Below are 24,692 nucleotides of genomic sequence, written 5' to 3'. Positions count from 1 at the left end.
TGAACTATGTAGTATCATGTAAGATAATAAAGTTGATAAAATTTTGATATGTCTACCTACATTTTTTTTGCAGTGTATATATATTTTATTAATAATTTGTTATAAATAGGATTTTTTCAATAATTGTAATAAACTTAATATCTTCAATTTTTTTAGTGAAATGTCTAGCAAGTGTTTTGATGAAACCTTGGAAGAAGGGTCTAGAGCACTTCAACACTATTGTATAACGCTGGGTGTGGGGCCTCTGTGGTGGTCCTGATGTGCCCCATGCCGCATTGTCTGTATCTACAGTCAACACAGAGAGCCGCGGCGTGGGGATCAAGCAGAATCAGCTCTCTGTGAGCTCTCACATTGTACAAGTATGTATATACTGCAAATAAAATTAACAAGTACCAATACAAAATATATAAAAGTAGTAATTTTATTTTTAATAATTATTAAAATTTACTTATAACGAAGTATTTATATTAAATTATTTTACATTAGAATAGGTTACAGAAAATATTCCTTACAATGATTTTAGAATATTAATATATTTTTTAATAATTAATATTGTTATCTTTAAACAATATTTTTAAGTATGTTTTTTATGGTCAAACGATATTTCATATGAATTAAATAATTTAATTATTATATTAAGTATTAGATAGAATAGACAAATACAAACTATGATGATATAAAAATATACTTTAAATAATTGCATAATACTATAACAAACTACTGTTTATACAGCTTTCGATATCAAATATATCATATTTTAATCAAATTAACTATAATTGCTAGCATGATTTTAAAATTTTACATATTTAATTATTATTATATCAATATTAAATGTAATTAATAGTAATTATAACAATTAGAAAATAGCTATGTTGAATTAAATTTCTTACGTAAAATAATTCTATATGAAATTAAATATTATTTTTATAGGAGGATGAATTACTTAAGGCATTGAAAACTAATGAGTCGCTGCGTTTGACTTTTAACCTACAACTAACTGAAAGTACATTGGTTGAATGGGAAACTATTGTATGGCTGGGATGCCTATATATACGGGTACCCAGTTGTCTTCTACCTGAAGGGTCAAAGGAGGGATTTGTTTCTTTACTTGAGTATGCTGAAGAAACATTACATTGTACTAACATCGTTGTTTGCCTACATAAAGACCGTTCTGATCGAGGTATTCACAGCTTTATCAATTCCATGTTTCATATTATTCACATAGTACACAATAAAGATTGAAATATAACATCTAATTCTGATATATCTTAAAATTTAGCAATGCTGGTTCGAACATTCATGTTTCTGGGTTTTTCGGTCTTACCACCTAATCATCCATTGGTTCCACCAGGCAGTGACACCAGCAATCTCTACATGCTCTATGCCATTGAGTAATTGATAGAGTAGCGTTAGGATCTGTAATTTAACGCATAGGTAGATAAAAATGTGTTTTTGGATCTATCATTTAATTATATATTTAAGTACATGTATATTTATTATACTAAAAAAAGCTATTTAATGTTAAATCGATTAAAATGAGGTTTCAATATGTAAATTTCAATGCATAAAATCATATGTTAGAAATTCTTCACCATTTATTTTATATTACAGGTTCCATTTATGTCATCTAATACAGTTAAAATATGAGATTAATTCATATATATTCCATAGTAAAATGGACAATTGTAAATTAGATTGTTTAAAATAAATTGTTGTTTAAAGTTTAATTTTACCGCACCATATTTAATGGCTCATTTTTTAAATATGGAAGTTGCCAAGTACTAAATCATGTTTTAAAAAATTGCTGTTTTTAAAATATTTACTATATATATAATTTCTTTTTCATCCAAATGAGGTAAAATAATAAAAATAAATTCAAATGTAATGTGTAAAATATGAAATGAAATTAATATCAATGACAACCAAAGCGTTAAATTTTAGGATAAAAAATGAAATTTAAAAACGGTTAGTTGCTTGAAATTTAGATTGTGTACAATCATTTATTCAAAATATTAATTCATTTTCTTGAATACAATATTAAGATTTATCTAATAAGGTATAAAGCGCTTACAAAAGCTTATCTCATATATTTCAAAAAAGATCACTGATTATCTTTATTATTCAATAGTAACAAGATATAATAAGAAACTGAGTCACTGAGTAAATTTATTATCGATAAATCTCTGTGTTAATTGCGTGGAAAATTAGGCACAACCTTAATATAATTGATTTTATTGATAAAATATAAAATGTAATTGTTTCATATGCGTTAATATTATAATTATATATAGCATTTGGAGTTTCATTATTGAAATAGTTATTGAAATATTATATGATGATAGTATTTATATTTACTTTATATAATCTTGAAGTCTTGAAGAAACTTTTAGGTTTATTACTATTTTCTACATGTGAGTGTACAATCTGTTTTTTGACCAAGTATGGTGGCTATACTGTACTTAAACTGGTTACTGATGTCGATATTTATTTTACTTGGTGTTATTATATTTTTTATTTTACATCGCATTGCTTAAATTTTCAATTCAAAATATTTTTTACGTTCAGTGATCGGTTGGAAAAATATATTACGTATTATTTTATTAATTTTTTAAGATATACAAAGAGCGTCACTTAATAGAATTTCGAATTTAATAATTTACAATTGTAATACAAACTTTAAATTTTCAAACTTTTATTTCACTGTTCAAATGAAAGTATATATATTTATATCTTGCTCACACTATTTTACACCTTGATGTAGTAGTTGTCAATATTATAATTCTTATATATTATTATATAATTTTATATTTTAGAATGACTTTCTAAATAAGTTCATTTACTATATAATATAAAAAAATATCTATTGGTAATATCCAATCAAATAACAAGAGAGGAATTTTTGTTAATAAAATTAATAAAGCTTTTAGTATGGACAAGATTAAGCTAAAATAAAAAATTTTTAAATAAAAAAATTTACAAAAATCAAAATATAAAAAAAATAAAACATTAGTTGGTTAGGTGTATAAGCGATTTATGAGAATTGGTATATTTATTATTTTGTACAACTGGACTTTCAATAAATGAAATGCAAAAAAATTTATTATACAATTGTTAGTAGCAAGAAAATGTATTTCAAGAGACATATTTGTTTAAATCATGTGTCTAATCATTATAAGGAATTACTATAGTAAAAATGACACGTACATTGAAAATAAAATGAAAGTATTTCCATGTGCTAATTTTATTGATGTATAAAAATCTTATTAAATAAAGATTTCATAAAAAAACATCGTTTCTATTTAAGATACATCTCATACGATTTAATTGAAAATAAAAAATGAATTACACATACTATAAACTATATGGTAGTTATAAGTTTTATGATTTATATAAATCGAAATTTAGTGTATTGTAAGTTCAATTAATTGTGTGTTATTCAATAAACAAAAATTTATCAAGAATTTACGTTTTAGTTTGTAAAATAAATAATTAATTAAATTTATTATATAACCCCTTATATACTATTTATATATGAAATAGTAATATGCTAAACAAATAATTTAATATGCATTGAATACTAAGATTATATAATATTGAATTTCATCATTTTTTTATCCTAAATAATTATTTTTGATATATGAATTCTTAGTTTTAGTAACAAAATTTTATTTTATTTTAAAGGCTGCTATAAATATATAATTTAAAAAACATTTAGTTTAATTTTTTTCAATCAATTTAAAAATGTTAGTAAATATTAAAAATTAATTAGAATAAAAATTTATAAGAAAATGAACAAATTGTTAAAAATATGGAATAATGTAATATACTATTTAATAACAAAACCAGAGTTCAAAATTAAATATTTATATATTTTCAAATATGTTTGATAACAGAATAAAAAAACCAGTCAATTATGTAAATATTTATAAATTAGATTAAGAATGAATAAAACAAATTTTAAAAGTAAAGAACAAAAATTATATGAAAGATTTTTCTGCTGTAATTCTATATAATATTGATCATTGGAACTGATGATATTTATTTACTTTTGTTATAGATACATGAAAGAATTCATGCATGAATTGAGAGATCAAATAAAGAAACAAATATATTTTTTTGTATATGCAGGTATAATAATATATGTATTAAGTGCAGAATAATTGTATTTTTATTTATTTTACTTGCCATTGTTGCGACAGTTTCATTAATTTTGTTACATTTGTTACCATTACTTTGTTTTTACTTTATATATTCGTTGGCAATCACCTTCGTCAAAAAATAACTTGTTTCCTAAAAAGAGTATTATTTTTGTAATCATTTTTTTTATTAAAAAAGTAAAATGTAATTTTGCATAAAAACATGCAATTTTATTTCTAATAAATTTATTGTAATCTAAGAAAACCTTAAAAAGTTTATTAAATGAATAGTTTCTTTATTTTAAAGTTATTACCTATTAAATATTCACTTTTATAAGATAAAATGTGAAAAAAATATGTAATTTAATTTTTTAAACATATTTCAATTTATTAGATGTACCCACATTTGGTTAAAATTTATTAGACAAATGATCCATAAAAAAAAATAGAAACGTATAAATATATGTAATAAGTAAGGATGCAACAGCTACTTTATTATTTATATTTACGTAGAAATATACAAATAAAAACATTACAGTAAATAAAATTATTCTAAATAATTATTAAAAAGAAAGTAAATTTCAAATTTGATATATTTGTCAATATTTATTTACATATAAAATTAATTTTTGTAATAGAAATTAATTAATAATTATCAATTACGAACATGAATTATAAGATTTGTACAATATTGTATATATATTGTATAATATATTGTACAATACAATATTGTACAATAAATTTGTACAAATTTATACAATTTGTAAGATTAAAAATTATTAAAAATTTTTAATTTTATATATAAGTAAATTTAAAGGAATGCATATTTATTATAGATTCGTTAGTTTCATCACAAATTCACAAACTGATACAAACTAACAAAAATACTAACAATAAAATTACTCAAGTAATTTTTCATTTTCATAAATATTAGTAAAATAATCATTTCATTTAATACTCAATAATATTTTTTGAATAGTTCCACATTTAAAAATAATAAATTAATTTTTCTATTTAAATAATTAAATAATTTTAAATATTTGTAGTTTGAAATACTTGTATAAATATTAATTAAAATTGAGTAATTATATTTGTAATATCTTAATTTACATCTATTTATCCACCTTAGAATTCATAATTTTTAAAGATTTAGTTCCATTCAATAGATATACTTTTTCTACTTTTTTGTCCATTTTTTCTGTCCATATTATTCATTGTGCAAACTTAATATATTTATATTGATTAAATTAAAAATTATTATAATGGGCTCGATTAATCTATGTACTAATTAATAAGTGTTTTGTATTTATTAAGTATTTTATTAATATTATTTATAAATGATAGCTTTTTAATACTATTTTAAGTTAAAAATTGAAATTAAATGCATCTTTTGAATATTAATTTTATATTATTATAAAATATCTTTATAATTCTAATCTTAATATACTAATATATAAATTTTAGTTGAAAACATTGTGTACTTGTTAGGCTATAATTTCTGGGATTAATTTATAAACAAATTTGTTTAATAATTATACAGTAATAAAAAGTAATATTCATTTTATTAATTTAAAATAAATATTTTGATTTAATTGAATGCTTGAGTAAATTGCAAAATTTAATACACATATTTATAAGGATTGAATTGAAAATTGAAACCAATCGGTTTACATAACAAAAGTGAGCTCAAAAAAAAAGCAAATTTTTATGATAATGTAAATTAAACTATACTAACAATTTAGATTTAAAATAATACTATAAACAGAAAGTTAAATAATTTTTATTATTAAAAATTACTTATACTTAAAATTTGTATATGTAATTGATTTTTCCGACAGTAGATATTATTTGCACAAAATTTTTTTTCTTGTGTTGATTTAAATAAACTTTAGTTGGATAGACTTGAATAGGCTGCACGAAAATTAAAAAGCACATAAAATTACAGAGATAAAATTAATAAATAAAATTTCTTATGTTATTTATTAAAATCAATTATGTCAATATAATTAGAAATTTTTAATATTCTAATATATAAAATTGAATTTAAACAGTATATGGTAATACTTCATACATTTTTTAAAATACATTTTAATATTGTACATAAAAAGTGATGACAACAATTTAATATTAATATATACAAAACTTAATATTATTTGTTTATCATTAAGTAATTTTTTTAATAAAAATTAATTTGATATATAATGTATAACACACAATACATACATGTCTATAATAATTATGAAATATTAACATTTTATTCCAATAAATTTTAATTACTATTTTCAGAAATTTAATTTAAATATAGTATAAGATGAAATTATATATACATTTAAAATAATTTACCATAATATATATATTTTTTGTTATTTACTTCCATATTATTTAGTTCATCTGCTTTTTCTTCTACATTTGTGTTACAGTTTTCTGAAAATAAAAGTAAGATGAAAATTTTAATAACATATGTTTTAGAATTATACTTTATAAATAAATGTAATGGGTATAAAATTTAGAAAATTTTTTAAAATATTGAAAGTTAGAATTCTTTATTTCCATAATTTTGAAAATGGAAAATTTTATATATTATTCTTTAGATTGCATTTCAATAATAATTATACTTGCATGTGCTGTTTTAAAAAACGTTCTTTATTACAATAATTATATTACAATATATTTTAAGATAATAATTTTTGAAAACACAACTAATTTCGAAAATGCAAAAATAATTATTCTTTATTTTGATAAAATTTTGCATATTCTTTAAAAATACTGCTTATGATAAATTGTAAAATGTTAAAACCCTTTTGAGTTTTTAAAATTTGTGTATGTACTATTTTCTTATATTGATTATCATATTTTAATGATCCACTAAATGTACTTTCTATATATCGATTTAATTTCATTTATTAAATTCTGAAATATTTGAAAAATTGTCTATAAATGTATATAATTTTATACTGTATAATTTTACTAAAAATATATCTTGTTAAATATTAAAATACCTGACTATATGAATATATCAAATATATGATTTTTATTGTGCATTGTAAATATTAATACTATATTATTTGTTCTTAAATGGTAGCGACGATGCTTATCTTTAATAGATTTTTTACATTTAAAAATTTCTGTATTTAGAATATGATAAAATAGATTAATTTACTTTAAAGCTGAAAGTATAGTATTTTATGAACACATTCTATTTATTTATCTTCTGAAATAATTCTTAAACTTTTTAAAACTTATCATATTAGAAAAATATATAACAACAGATTTGGAAGTTTTTAGCGGATTTAATGGTATGATGAAAAAGTACATAATTTGTAGATTTGATTTTCTATTACATTAACCAATTTAGCACACAAATATTAGGTAATAATACCATTGATGATACATCTTGTTCAAATACTCGCTTCCTAGCATCTGGTGATTTATGATTAGCATTTATTAGTGCAGTTATTTGTAGCTATGCTGTGTTTTATTATTTATATTTTAATATTTATAATATTACAATACAGTGACAACATTGCATGTATTTCATTATTGTATTTTATTTGTTTTTCACATGTCTATATCAATATTAATGGGAATGAGTTTACGTCTTGATTCGATGTTTAGAAACCCAAGCTATACTGTTGATTGGATTATAATGGTGAAACTTCCTATTTTCAGTTTTACTTACCCATATCTTGGTAAAAGTGCAGTAATCACTGATACATTTTAGAATTGTACTGTTCGATGTAGGAATTACAAATTTAAGAGTATAGTATATTGTAGAGACTATCTAGTTAAGTCAGTGAAACTTTTATGAAGATACATTAAAGTTATAGAATACAATTAAATGCTTTCACGAGGCTTTTGAATGTGTTTGACTGTAGGGTTCTTTAATAATAGATATAACTCTTCAGCTGGCACTCTAATGCTTTCTGAACAAATTCAGGCCTTTCTTGTTTAGAAGGTATGGATGTCTTTTATTGTAATAATACTATTTTCATAGTTAATACAGACTATAAATTTCTAATATATATATAATTAAAATAGTCTGTGGACTAGTCTTTATTATATGTACAAGAATTTCTGATCAAATTACCATGTTACACAGTCTTTTATTATTATACAGTTTGAACACTGCATTGGAATGTTCATAGAAAATTAAATAATTGATTATATAACTGAAATAATATCTAAAGAGTAATTATGAGTAATACAAAAGAGTAATACAAATAAATTAATATATTAATAATAGAATATAAATAATAATAGAATAAAAAATAATAGAATTTCTTTAAAAAATCATAATAAATAAACTAAATAAGCATTTTATATAGAAAAGATTATGTGTGTAACAGAACAAGAAATAGCTTTTTATAAAAATATAAAGAACAATGTTTTAAAAGTATAGAGCTTTATTGTGATTATAATACTTTTTGCTAGATATAATATATAACTTACGTTTATCGATGGCAAATAAGACTTTTGTAGATGCACTTTTCCAATTATTAAATGAGTAATGAGTGATGTTTTGTTCGTTGTCAACTTCGTTGGATATTGCAATGGGTTTCTCAGCCGTTATAATAAAATTCTCCGACGTGTTTATTCGCTTCAATGTGATCAATCGTTGAGGTCGAGGTCTCCTAGTAGTCAGATTCACCTACACGTAAAACAAAAATTCATGTGACATTTATCAAAATTTATATTTCTTTTGATTATTCAATCATGCTTTATTTTTTTTATTAAAATATTTTTAACCAGTCTTACAAATTAATATATATATATATATATATATATATATATATATATATATAATATAAATATTATAAATACTGGTTTTGTAAATATAAATAACCATAGTAGCAAATTTTTTTTAATCAAAATTGTCTTCATAATAAAATATTAATTGTGTGCAAGATTACGAGTTACTATTTGAAATTATATATAAATTCATAAGAATATTTACGATTATTAATTCAAATTAATTTATTGCAGTGTTTAAGTTATTTCATAATAAATAATTACAATATTTATTCACATGACTTCGAAAAAAATGAAGGTTTATTAAATAGAAACAAATGATCATTAAATGTTCCTATTAGTAATATAAATAATTTAAACGAATTTATTTTTCATTAAAAAAAATTGTCTTTAGTTTTCTTATACATATTTCTATTGATTTTGTATAATAATTTAAATTAAAAACCTTTAATATAATATCAAGAAATGAATGATATTAAATTGTTAATTGTATTTGCAATGTAATTATAGTACTACATAGTATATATCTTTAAATATAATAAAGGTAATGCTATTTGTTAAATATCTATTTAAGATTTGCATACCTATTTTTCATATGAAATATAAATTTACAATCATTGTAAAATAATTGTATAAGTAAAAATATAATTTTTTTATAATTTTAAAAATATTTTAAAATAAAAATAATTTTCAAAACTTTATTTCATAGAAATAATGTTTCTTGTATAGTAAAGTGAGTTAAAATTAAATTTAAAAGCATTTTTAAGCTGGTTTTATTGATTCATTTAATTATATTGAAGAAATATTATTAAAAAAAATTTTTATCTTCATTATTTATTTTCAAAAATAATCATGAAATCTTTTAGATTTCAGAAAGTAAAAATTGAAATTAATAAGAGTAACTCATTATAAATGCTTTATAAATATTATATATAAATATAAATTCAAGGTTTTTTATAAGTAAGATTTATTTGTAGTTTATAATACTTTAAAGGTCAAATTCAATGAATTTTATAAAAGCTTAGAAGTTTTACAGTGAAGATTCGAAATTAATATCTTCAGTGTGTATTATTATTTTCCGTATTATAATCATAAATTATAAATTCTTTAATATTATAATTATATAGACAGCCATTAAATATAAAAAAATAATCAATGTGAAATGAATATGTACGCACGTAGAAAAATATATTATAAATGAATTTATTAAATTAATGTCTTGTATACACAGTTTAAATATACAAAATATATTATATTCAATGTGAAAATTAAATCTATTACATATGGTCCTTTATTAGAATTAATAAACCATAAATATTCTATTTGAATCAATTTGAATCATGAGTATAGTTTAATTCAAATAAATACAATTGAATACAAATGAAATTAAAAATTATAAATTAATTTATAATTGAATTATACGATTTAATTATATTTTACTTAAATAACGAATATTATATAATCATACATTTCAAACAGTGGATTAAGCCTTGATTTTAATTTAAATGTTGATTTTACTTTTGACGTATAGATTTATAATTTATTGTAATGGAATAGATTTTAATAATTTTTTATTCATGAAAATTAAGATATTGTAAAAAAATGACATAAATACCATAAATTATAAGTTATATTATAAATAAATTAATTTTCATAATTGTTCCACGTTTAATTACTTGAGTTAAATCTTATGAATACTATAAGTATTTAATTACAAAATGAAAATATAAATAATGTTTTATATTAAAACATTTATTAATGATATAATTAGAAAAAATAATTATTAAGTAACAAAATGTGTTACACAAATATGTTTTTGGATATTGAATTATTCTTAAAATAGTTTATATTGTATAATTTTATTTTTTGTAAATTTTTTTACTTTTAAATACTTAACATTAATACAATAAATTAACGAATTATTAATTATAAATCTTTAAATATAACTAAAATTCTTATTTAAACTACATAATAAAGAATTAATTATGTTTACATGGATAAAATGCTATTATTAAATGCTTGATTCTGTTGTTTGATTGCATATTTTATTACATTGTAATGTATAATAACATTACATAGATTGTTATTTGTATTCAATGTTTAGCAAATTTTTATGATTCCAATTGTATTTTTATGTAGTTTTTTAAATAGCAATACAAATTCATTTTATTTATACAATTTATAATATGATAGTAGTTATGTAAAATTATAAGATGGATAATATTTGTTTTAAATTTTTATTATTTACTTGAAATCGAGCTAAGCTAGTACTAATCATATAAATAAAATCTATTAAAAAGCAAATACATAAAAGAATTAATACATAATAGTAAAAAGTTATTTAATATTATTAATATTTATTAAAATATTGTTTAAGCATTTTCATGCAGTTAAATTAATTGTTCATTTATTTACACAAAATGTTTATAAACATAAATAATATTATTTGAGTGAAATATAAATATTTTCTTCATTGTCTAAATAATTATTCATAGCATTTTTTGATTACTGATTATACATTACAATTTATATAACTTTATATAAATTTATATAAATTGTAATATAATAGTAATTACAGTTAAAATACTGTATACTAAGAATTTTTTTAATACAATGTTATATGTACATTGTTTATGTATTATATAGTTGGACCTGTTCTGATTCTGAGCTTTTAAAACAAAAAATTCGCTTCTAGATGGGAAACATAAATAGATATACATGATTTAACTAAAATCAGGAAAAATAATCGCTTTGTTATAGTTTAAAATTATTTTTAAATTTAGAATAAAAAATATTGACTTACATGTTAATAAAATAATCATAAATATATTTAAGGTTTAAAAGCATTTTGAATTTTATATTTTCTATAAAATCAAAATCTATTAAGTTTAATAATTGTTATTTATTAATATAAAGATTATTTTATAAATATTTTAATATAATTATAATTATTAATTATATTACTAACTATATAATTAAAATTAAATTTTCAATTCAATGATGTACATATAAAAAACTAAACGGTATTTTAAACCGAGAAAATAATTTAATAAGTTTTTACAACTATTATTGAGAATAGAACTAGAAATAACAAACAGTATACAAAACAATTAAAATCAAATTTTATCAATCCATGGTACTAACATATATTATTAACAATGAAATAAGACTATAGCTTCTATTTATCAATCTTAATAGAGTGCTTTACGTGCAGTTGGTTGTTACACAATGTATCTCTGCATTCAGGATTGCCACACCACATTTTCTCTATCTGCAGATCTTGCGCTTCACTTAATGAAACGCTCACATCTACTTCTGATTCCGAAAATTCGTTATCATCAGACGTTGAACATTCGATCGGCTGTCAAAAAACATAATTATTATTGAACGTATTAAAATGTTATTTTCATTAACTCAAAATCAAATCTAAATAATTAAATGTTATATTTTCTAAGATATTATATATCAGAAATCTTTAAATAATTACAATTAAAGTATTTAACAAATTAAATATATATATATATATATATATATATATATATATATATCATTTTGAATTAACTATTTAAAAGTAATGTATCTCAATACCAAATAATTCAAATCTATAATATAACTTATAATTTTTATTCAGTTATTACATTTTGTTGTGAAATTGAAATAATATTTTTTAACTTATTTTTAAAAATATTTTTTTATTGCATTAAAACGAATATTTGTTTTAGTCTACTAATTATATATTTTTAATATCAATAGAGTTTATACAAATAATTTTCTTTCACTGTTTATTTTTTTTAATTACCATTGTAATAATAGATTATAAATTTATTAAACATAAAATATTTTTAAAAAATTAAAGATAAATTGAATAACGATCTTAGTTTAGTATCTTCGTAATTATTTGTAATCCAATATTTTTTTATTCTTATAGAAACTCGTACATAATAAAACAAAGATAAAAAATATTTTATATATTATTTATTATTAATATATTATTTTATATATTATTATACAGTTCCTATATACTAGGTGAAAGGCTACTCATATGTATATAAAATATACATATATATCATATTCAATGTAACATTAAAAAAAAATGCCAATAAACATTAATATGACCAGTAAAAGAGAAAAATTAATTAAAAGAATTTGTCGTATATGATCATTTTTATGGAATAATTAAACCTTTATTATTTTTGTCTAAAAAATTTGAAACTTCAATTATTGATTTAAAATACCAATTTTAAATTATTTGTATATACTAAGTGGTTCAACTATAAAATACATACACAGAAATCTTTGTCACTGCCAAATTCATTCGTTATTTTTTCAATTTTCGAAACCAATGGTTCATCATCAGACTCACTTTCTGAATAATTTTCTGAACTAATCTCTGAATATTTTCTTTTACTATCCCTAGGCATCGGGCTTAATAAAGTTGATTCAATTCTTTTTTTTTCTTTTGATGCAAGTTGAGTCTAGAATCTCAATTTATAATAATTAATATTTTATAATATCTAGAGATGGTTAAGCACCATTAATATATATCAATACTTTGTGGATAATTATTTGAAGTAATTAAATATTATATTATGATATTATATATTATATTATAATAATATTATATTTTGTAATAATGAAATGAAATAAAAATAATAGAACGAATTCTTTCTTTCAAATATTATTTAAAGTTAATAATATAATTAAAAATTAATTAGCCAAAATATATTCAAATTTTGGAAATTATATTTCCAATAAAATAAATAAAAAAATAGAAAAAATATTAAAAAAAGAAGTGTAAATAAAAGATTATCATGCAATTAAATGTAGTTAAAGACTAAGTAGATCTTAAATTTAATATGAGAAAAAATATAATAGGGTAACATTTTAAGGTCGTGCACATGTTCCTAACAATCTGCAATAAATTATTAAACATGCAAACAATTAGTAACGCATCAACATTATATTATACATTATATTTTATACACTTCTTTTTCTAAGTAAAAGATAAATACATTTGCATATTCTATCTAGAAATAATTATAAAGTATCTTTTGATTTTCTAAAATTTAATTACTAATATCCCATTTACATAAAATAATGTCTTTGACAATAATAATTATAAAATAATAATGAAATTAAGCTTTTATGCAAACAAATTGTATGTATCTGAATAATAATTTTTATTGTATTCAATAAATACAAAACTTGTCAAAAATAAATTTTTAAATTATAATATAAATAGAAAAATTAATTCTTAAATAAATCATATTTTACAATATAAAATATAAGGAATTAAACGGAAAGAAACAAAGAATTAAGAGAAGGAAAACTTACCGTATTGAGAATGCTAGAGACCTTAATTTTGGTCGGAGGCGGTGACGGAGATGTTTTAGATCCGGAGTCCAGGCAAGACAATGTAGATAAGATCAATCTTAATGAATTAGCCAGGTTCTTACTTGCTTCTTTTATAGTCATCGTTCTATCCTACACCCATCACCACGGTACGTATTTATCGAGCTTTTAAGGATTATTTCAAGATCATTCAAGGACTTTTTTCTTAGCCGCCTAATTACGTTATAGACATTACACCATACAAACTTTTGTCATGAATTAGAATCGATTAACTGCTGGATTATTAAATTTATTCAATTTATATATTTATATCAGTAATAGTCTTCAATATTATCTCAATTAAGATATCGTACGATTTAAAATAACTCAATTTTTTCTTTATTATTTTTTTTTTATGGTACCAATACACAAAGTCTATCTTAAACAAATTTTTAATATGTTAATTTCTTAAATGATAAATTTCAATGTAAATCTAAATCAACATACTCAAATATAATAAAACTGCAATAAGAAGTATCTTTAAAAAATCCATTCATTACAGGTAAATAAGATTTTTTTTAACTGTGAAATTGTTAATTGAATCTTAACAAAAAAATAATATAACCTAGTATTTTGTTGGTATTGTATTACCAATGCTATTTTATATATTGTTTATTATATTATATTTATATATATATATATATATATATATATATATATATGTATATATATTGTACCAACTATTATAAATATTATTTTAAATATTATTTAAAAAATTGATAATTAAAGATCCAGAATGCAAATATACGAAATTTAAGCAATAAAAGTATGTAAAAAACTAATAATCATGATGTTACATTTCAAATTAAATAAATGAAGAAATATATATTTATATTAATCGACAAAAACATGTTTATTGTAAAATGAAAATGTTACTGTATATTAATAAAAGAGAAATTTATTAATTTTTCTTTCAAAGAATTTCAATATTTTAAAAATATTATCCATTCATTTATTTTTACTTAAGGATTAATTCATATTAAATATAATTTTAATATTTTATAAAGCTCTATTAAATTACATACATTATAATTTTAGTTGATCAGCAATTATTCGATTTTACTAAAATGACTAACGTTTGAAAAAAGTTCTTGAATTTTACCTTTACAGTTGGAATTTTTTTCTGTCGCATGATCTGAAGTCCATTCATTTTTATATTTCTTACACGTCTGCGACTTTTTTGTATAATAAATATCTGAAATTAAATTTTTATATCTATTTAATATACAAATAAGAAATTCCTTAATGATATTTATAAATTATTTATCGTTTTATCGCATATTAAACATTAAAAAATTAAACTGTAATTATAACTCGAATTTTCTTAAAAGATATACTTAATTGTATTTATTTATAATACTTGTATCAACGTATTAATATTATTTATAATAATAGATTATTTAATAATAAATGCTTATATATAAAAAATTAAATTTGAACAATATTATATATTATAGAATATTTATTAGTTTTCCAAAAATTTTAATTATTTTTATATTATTTTTGCAAAAAGTACAATTTACTTTGTACATAAAATATAGTAACTCACAATTTCAACGTATGTTAATTAAAATTTACTTCAATCTCCTAACTATTTGGAATAAATAATTTTGTATTTAAGAAATTAAAAAATTAACAATAATAAAAGAATATAAGTGAATGATACATTTATTTGCTCGAATACTAATTATTTTTTAGATATCATATGGTAGTATGTTATAAAGTGTACCATATCAGAAGGCTCAATTTTTGTATATCCAAGTATGCCAGCAACAGTATTGAGACCAAACCGAAATATACGTAATATAATCAAACTTGGCAAAAATAAAAACCATGGAAGTGGCCTCACCAATTCGAATTTGCCAAATGATTTGCCATTTACTTCTGTAACAAATTAATCTATACAACTACATATAATAAATAAATAAATTTAATTTATTTAAGAAATGTAATAGTTTAAAATAATATTGCATAAATATCACTGTCAAAAAATTGAGAAATATTGTATTTAATACAAATATAGAAATTATGTTTCAATGTAATAAACTTGATTTTAACAAGGTAATTTGGTGTGTGTGTGTGTGTGTGTGATTTTTTCTGTATGTTGATTAATATATTGCTTTATTGTTTCAAAATTCGAGTCATTCTAAATTATTCAAGGTATGAAATAGAATAAGAATATTTTCATAAATTGAGAAATACTGCACATTATCATTAAAATAATAGGATTAATACGATTATGAAAACTTTCTGAATTATTTTGTGAATAAAAGTAAATAGTATTTTCAATTCTAACTCACCAATTGAGTAATAATAATTGCTAACGTATTTTAAATAATCATATTTGGTTCGTAACTGTATTTCTTTCATATGAATAATAATAATTATTAAATAATAAATATTTGTAATACAAGATGCAATTATATATGATACGAATGAAATCTAAACTATACATAATTATTCTTCATCAAATGTTGATATAATTGTTTTTTTTATTACTTTTATTAACGAATTTCAATCATATGAAAGACACTACATTGGTATTTAAAAAAATAATTATTTAAACGCAAGGTTTAGAATGAGTGATTAGGATCTAATGAGAATTTCCAATATAAAACGAAGACATACTGCGGGATCCTTGATAAATTATACTATATAAAAGATATCCGAATATTAAATTATCATTGAAAGAAGTCTTATAAATATTAAACAAATTTTTTATTTTACTTTCGTAGCTTATTATCACTCGTAAACAATGTTAAATACTGATTACTTACAGTTTAAGTAAATTAATTCAATTATACCGATTACATATTTTTATTATTGTAACTATAAACTACATTAAAATTTTACCATAATTAAAGATTAGTTGAAAATAATTAAATTTTGTATTACCTGCAGCTATGTCTTGAGTTGGTAGACTCCACTGTACAGACTTTTCAATAATATACAATGTTTTATCTGCAAGCTTGAGAACTGCTTGTCCAATAGACATTTGCGCTATTGATTTTAAACTAGATTCCATCGTATTATTAAAATTATTCATCTTCAACACTTTACCAATTAGTAACTGTAAAAAAAAGTATGTAAAAATAATACCCCAGTATAAATAAAATTTATATAAAAGGTTTTTTAAAGGTTTTTTTTTTAATGTACGCCATACATTTGATGTAATTTATATAATTAGGTATTCATTTATTATACATCAAATATAAATATTAAATTCGAAATTTGTTTATGTAAATACATAAAATAAAATAGTAATATTTATATTTATAATTATACTAAATTATAAAAAAATTGTGATTTTACAAAAAAATTATAAAATTAAAAATATTCTTTAATGTTATATAAAAATTATATTAAAAATTTTTAGAGTGTGTTTAATTTACAAACATAAAGTGGATCCGAAGATTTATATATATATTTAAATAACGATGTAAATTAGATAATATGATGAAAATTGAAAATCACACGCATTGTATAAAACCCATATTTTATACAGGTTATGAGATGTCAATTAAAAAGAGTGAAAATTTTGATATAATAAGTTATGAATATTTCATTTTATGCGAAATACTTGTATAAATTATTTAAATGAAATCGAAAGAAATCCATAAAAGTAATTAACATAACTATATTTGTAATTGATTGAAAGAATATTTTGTATAAAATATATTCGTTATAAATATAATAACGCTATAGGTTCATAATAACGATAATACATTTAATATATTGTTTTACATAATATTAAATTTAAAAAGTTTATTATCCTATAAAAAGCTTAATCATTGATTATCCAAAATTAAAATAATTTACAAATCTGTGCTTATACAAAATTAATTTTTTAAATTCTCAATAAATTATATTTCAAAAATCAATTGAACATTCTGAAATTAATGCATATTGCTTTATTGTCATTTACTAAATGTTTTGTAGCTCATTAGAAAAATATAATTATTTTCTATTATATATCAATATTGCAATTATATGACTCTACATAGCATTATATGTCTTACATTAAATATTTAAAAATTATATATTTCATTTTAAATAAATTTTTAATCAAATAATAATTAAAACAAATCACTTATTTATATTAATAATTCAATAAATGTTATTGAATGATTAATAATATGTTATTAATATATTATTTCTATATAAATTTGTATATTAAAAGCTATTTTAATATATACTACATTAATCCAACCAATTTAAGTAGATAGTTTTATTAATAATATTAAAATAAAGATTGACTTGTTTTGACACATGAATTTGTTATTCTTTAGTTTACAATTACTAGAGTAATTTTTGTTATTCAAATAAAATGTTTGTATAAAAGTTTTTTAGAACACATATATTAATTAAAACGATAATGACAGTTTATAAAAAAATAATCAACGAAGTTTTCTGATAATTGGTATCAAAAAGGCACGACCTCATTTTATTAATCTTTTCAAACTTTAGAACTGCAGCATTATAAAAATATGAGTAATATGTATCTGCACCAGAATATAAAATATTATTGTTTCGATGGGATGATTTATTAGAAATATAATTATTATCATTGATTCAATTATAAATTCTGAAACACAATAAATTTATATTGGTTGCATCTTTTTAGTTACTAATAAATATTAATAATATATGAATACAAGAAAGATATATTTGTTAGCAGCAATATTAATATAATTTGAACAATCTATAATTTTTATTTGTAAATTTACATTTTCAATAATATTTATGATTTACAATTTTTATACTAAATAAGATAACTAATACCTAAATGAAGAAAATGCGGCTTTATTTAAAAAATTAAATGTGATAATAAAATACTGGTAATTAAATATACCGCAGTATATTTTATTTAAGAAGAAATAGAATTTTATTTTTTAAGATTAAATCATCAATATAAATAGAAAATGAATCTATAATTTGAACAAAAAATATTTGCGAACATCATAAATAAAATTTTTTATGAAAATTATGATTAAGAAAAAAAGAAATTTATAATAACTCTCACCTAGTTTTATAATATATCTTATCTATTCTCATGATACTTTACAAATCATAAAATGGTTTAACACATTTCACTTTTAAATTTATAAGGCTTATACTTTTTCATGTTATGAAAATCTACATTTAAATTAATTTTATTTTTAATTTGTAATAATTAAATTATTAGTTATAATAAAATTTTGTACGTATCAGTATACAAACTTTATCTTGTATTCTAGCTATCACCTTGCTTTTTCAATCATAATGATTTTCAATATTATGCAATATTTTTTATTTAACTAACTTTATTTATTTCTTTGATAATTTGGAAAATTACATTGAATTATGTTTTTGATATGTATATGAAATTGTTTAAAATTTATGCATTTATGTAAAAAATTAAAATAAATAGTATTCTAATATTATAACTACTATAATTTTACATTCGATATATTTTTCTATGAAGATATAAAATTAAAAAATAGTGTCAAAAATTTTTTTTACATATATTACTTTTATTAAGTTCTTGAATAAAATATATTTAAATTTTTAAAGTGTATGTAGGTTTCTTTATAACTTTTTTTATTAATTTATCTTCAATATTTCGCAGTCATCAATCTTTTTGTTCATTGTATAACTATGAAATTCTTTTAATTAATGTATTTTATCTAAATACAAACTTGTACATTACAGTGGCACATATACTTGAGAATTTTAAAAAATTCGACCATTACTAATAAATGCATGTTATGTTTTTTAATTATGTTAAAAGTATGAATTCTTATATATCAACCCTAATATATAAGCGACAATATTTTTTAATATTTTTTATTATTTATTAATCCACAAATTAAAAAAATTATTTAGATATTTTGCACGAATTAAATATTGTTTTTAATTGGTAAAAGTTTTTATATTTTTAAATTGCATGGTTGGATGTATGCGATGGGTACGTGCATAAATACGGGACTAACCAAACATTTATTAAGAATATTCTTAAAATTTCTTAAATTAGTTCATTTATGAATAATTTATTTTTATTTAGTGTATTTTGAAGTTTATAAAAAATCCATAGATGTTGTTTAGCTGTTTATTATTTGTTCGTAGATCCTTATTAAATTATATATATAATTCTTTTTATACACACAGTATTGTATTAATTATATTAAAACATAAGCTAAATTGTTACTTTCAAATTTCATGTAACAAATAATTACATTTATCTTATTAATATTAATGTATTAATTGATAATTTAAAAAATTACATATAATTTTATACATTATGTAAATTTTACAATATATATGTTATTCTAATATTTAATTATTTCATATATAATTGTATCATAGGAAATATGAAAGTTAATTATCTATATCCATTTTAATGTATCGAAAATTTTATTGAGTATTTTGCAATTATTTTTATGTGTAGCACGATAACAAATTTATCGTATTATCATGTTTTGTATAACAAATATTTTATTTTAAAAATTGTTCTTTTTAAAATTGTCTAAATTAAATTAAATAAAAGATATAGTAAATTTAGATTTTATCTTCATTTGAAATAACTTAATCATTATTATATTGATAAAACAGAAATTTGTGGAATATATTTCTGTTGGAAATAAAATAATTTCGAATATTAGATAAATGCATAGATAATTTTATATAATATATTATATTACACGTTTTCTTATCATAAAATTTGTTTAAGTCGACTTCAGCTAAGACTATAACCGAATGTTTTATAAAATATTCAAATGAATATAAACAAGTTTTGCTACACAAAAAAAACTTAAATAATTATAATACATACACATGTATTAAAGATAAAGGATGATTAACAAAAATACTTGTGTATGAAATAATAATAAAGCTAATATTATTTTTAATATATATCTTTAAAAAAGTTAACTTTACGTAGAAATTAAGTATTGAAAATTATACAATCATATATAAATTTTAAAATTTGTTTTATATATTAATGTAAGAATAACAATATTTATTTTTGTATTTTTCTATTTATTTTTTTTTTTTTTAGTGAACGGAAAATAACAATTTTAATTTTTATTTTTAAAAAAAGTTAAAATTTTAATATAAGATTTACTGTGAGTTAATTTATTTAAAGAATATTGAAATTTCCTTATTATATAATGTTTGTTTAAGTAATAAATCAATATAATTGTTTTATAGTTAAAAATATTAATAATAAAACATTAGATTTTAATGATACCATTGTACAAAATAAAAAAATAACGATGCTTATTAATTAGCTGAACAGCATTTAATCCTTTTTTAATGATCTCATTTCATTTTTCAGTTTTTCACTGTTTCTCATATTTTTTCTTACTAAAATGTAAACTGATTCAATAAATATTTCCTTTAAAGTACAACTTAACTATTACTAATAAGCAAATAATTAATTAATTATACATGTAAGAAGCTGGTTAAATATTTATTCTTAGAATAGATAAAAATTATTAATAGACTTATTTTAATAATGAATCTAAATGAAATTGAAATTTTTATTTGTACAGTAAATAATACACGTGTATTTGAAAATTTAATAATTATAACAAAACTTACGAATTGGTTTTAAAAGTTAAGTTTTATATTTTACCAATAAATTATAAAAAGCATTAAAACGTATATTATTAAAATGTTTGCATACATGTTTGTATTTTTAAATTAGTGTGACAAATTAATTTTTAATTTATATTAGGTTTTAGCGTGATTATGTATATTTTTCTCTTTTTAGTTACAATTTTCATAATATTGCATATTATGTAATACTTTCATATTTGTAAAAACTATTTACCATACTAAATAAACTAAAATAGCCTAGTTCTGGCTTGTTTATAAGTCTTAAGAAATATTATGAAATAAAAATGAGTTTAATTTATTAAGATATCGATAACAAATCAATTATATAATTTAAATTCTTAAAATATTTATTTAATTTTAAATAATTTAATTACCTAATAATTTTATAAACAAATATACATATAAAGTAAAATACATGTATAAAAAATACATTGTGTTTATATAAATTATATATTTAATCAGAGCAAGATTTTATTCAATAGCAAAGGTATAGTTTCATTTTCAATTAAACATTTCTTTTACATTTATTTCTTTAAGAAAAATATAGAAATATTTTTAACGAATTATGGAGGGAAATTGCAAATATTTTAAATTACAATGACTTTGGACAATATTTGATAACTTCTTTTCAACAATTTTTGTAAAATTATGTATATATATTATTTTAATGTAAATTTATAATTTACATTTAATTTTATTCCATTTAATTTTACATTTAATGTAATTTTTTTAAAAGTCTTTTTAAACTAACAAAAATGAACTAATTATGAATTAATTATGAATGATTAATAACTATTAGTTATTAATTATTAATTGGATATAATTTATAAATAGATAAGACACTCGTTATTATATTATGTTAAAATTAGTTAAAATGATTTATTATTAATTACAAATTTTTCATTCAATTAAATGTCTAGAAACTTTACTTTAATACATTTTTCTGAAATATCGTTAAATAGTACATAATTACTCAAATATCAAAATGAATAATTAGCAATAATTAGAAATTAAAAATAATGTAAAATTATAATAAATTATGTATAATAACAATTGTATACAGTTTAATGAAATATAACAGATGTTTTACTCAAGAAGATTAGCAAAACGTGAAATCATATTTACATTCAGCAACTGATTTTGATTAATATTTAACATGTCATTTTTTGTGAATATAATTCTTGAAAATATATGTGCAATCATAAAAATATATTAAAGGAAAATGGGTAGAAAACAAATATATATAGAAAAACCTTTTGTAGACTATTATATATTTTGATGTTCCATGTAGCAAATATGAGTTGAACTGCTTTGATTTTGTACTCTTGCTACTGCTTGAGTAATTGGGAATCTGAATTTCGAAAAAGCAGTTTTTATCATAACCTTTGGAAGATATGTAATCACTGAATTAAAAAATAGGGGGTATTTTCTTTTTCCCCTCTTATTTTTCTAACTTAAACAAACATTCTATTGAAGCGTGCGTATAGAAATATAATGATGTTTAATATGAAAAAAGCCACGATCGACTAGTGGGGACTTACGTTATGAGCCACAAGCAGTTGATTGAAGCCGATTTGATCCAACGCTTTTCGCGCCTAAACCCCCTTCTTATTTTGTATGTAACTACTCGGAGAACAACAAAATAAAATATTACATTTTTTTAATTTATATTGTTATAGTATTTTATACCATTAATTTCACGAAAAATAAATTACATTATTTTCATGCTTACATAAATAAAAAAAAATTAAATTTGATAAATGAATAGGCATATATTAAAAATAGAATTTATATATTATATAAGCAAGCATATTTTTAATTGATAAGTTACCTGAATTAATTTGAACTTCTTTTGAAATCGATCCCCAAATTATATATTTTTTTTATATTTGTACGAATAAGAAAAATTAGAATCACCCTAATGACAAAAAATTTGTCTACAATAAAGATATAAATCGTAGCTTTTAACAACTGAACATATCATAATACTTTGAAACATGATATATCTTTTGCTACGATGATTTATGAAATTATAAATGATTAGTTTATGCATATTCAGCATTTAATGGTAAATCTAAATTATACAAAAAAATGTTATCAAAATTTGAAAATATAATAAAATAAAGGATTAAATTCATAAAAATATTATAATTTATCAATAAATAAAATTATATCAAACAATAATTTAACTTCAGAAAGAAAAATAGTACTTATCAAATTAATTTTAATTAATTATTTGGATTGCAAACTATTAAAATATTTTGTTAGATTAAATTCATTTTTCATATTTCAATCTTTTTAATTATTATATTGATATTTAAATTATTCATGTAAAATTTAAACTTGTGTAAACTCTAGTTCTGAAAATTTATTTATATCAAATATGAATTATATAATAATATTTATATTATTTTCTAAATAGAATAGTCAATAGTAATAGTTAGTTATTTTAAATAATTTATTAATAATTCCTATATTAGGAAATTTAATTATTTTCTCAAATTTCATTAAAAAATTTATTAATTTAAGTATCTGATATTTTTTGTATAATTATATATATTAAAATGTAGAAAAGGTATTTAGATAATTGCCATTTAGATTAATAATATATTTTACAAAATTCATTAAAACATTGTATATAATTATTTTTTTATTAAATAGTTGCAGATTAAAATAAAAATAGCATGAGTACTGAAAAACATTGATTTACAAATGATTTTATTAACAAATAAGATTAAGAGAATAAACCAATTAGAATAACAATGTCGATAAATTAAATTTGGAAAATTACAATATAGCTTATTACATATTTAACAA

At 19.3% G+C, this 24,692-nt stretch overlaps 2 protein-coding genes across 2 annotated transcripts; one reads left to right on the top strand and one right to left on the bottom strand.

The window, feature by feature from the left end:
* Positions 1–227: 227 nt before the first annotated feature.
* On the top strand, positions 228–1,752 carry Oda (Ornithine decarboxylase antizyme; the record flags this gene model as incomplete). The annotated part of the gene is made up of 4 exons (XM_011498957.1): positions 228–359; positions 931–1,180; positions 1,280–1,434; positions 1,612–1,752. Coding segments are annotated over 3 exons (498 nt in total), but the record flags the coding sequence as incomplete, so codon positions are not given.
* A 6,545-nt stretch (positions 1,753–8,297) lies between these two features.
* Positions 8,298–23,433, bottom strand: LOC105361704 (uncharacterized). Its single transcript, XM_011498955.1, has 9 exons — positions 23,129–23,433; positions 17,172–17,346; positions 16,006–16,160; positions 15,379–15,471; positions 14,220–14,369; positions 13,172–13,360; positions 12,094–12,246; positions 8,586–8,784; positions 8,298–8,305 (listed from the first exon to the last, which is right to left on the bottom strand). Exons 2-9 carry the CDS (start codon positions 17,320–17,322, stop codon positions 8,298–8,300), a joined length of 1,098 nt encoding a protein of 365 aa, XP_011497257.1. The 5' UTR covers positions 17,323–17,346; positions 23,129–23,433.
* Positions 23,434–24,692: the final 1,259 nt, after the last annotated feature.

Source organism: Ceratosolen solmsi, unplaced genomic scaffold (genome assembly GCF_000503995.2).
Source record: "Ceratosolen solmsi marchali unplaced genomic scaffold, CerSol_1.0 scaffold30, whole genome shotgun sequence".
Classification (NCBI taxonomy): domain Eukaryota; kingdom Metazoa; phylum Arthropoda; class Insecta; order Hymenoptera; family Agaonidae; genus Ceratosolen; species Ceratosolen solmsi.
Note: the sequence above shows the minus strand (reverse complement) of the source record. Positions and strands in the feature narration are given on the sequence as shown.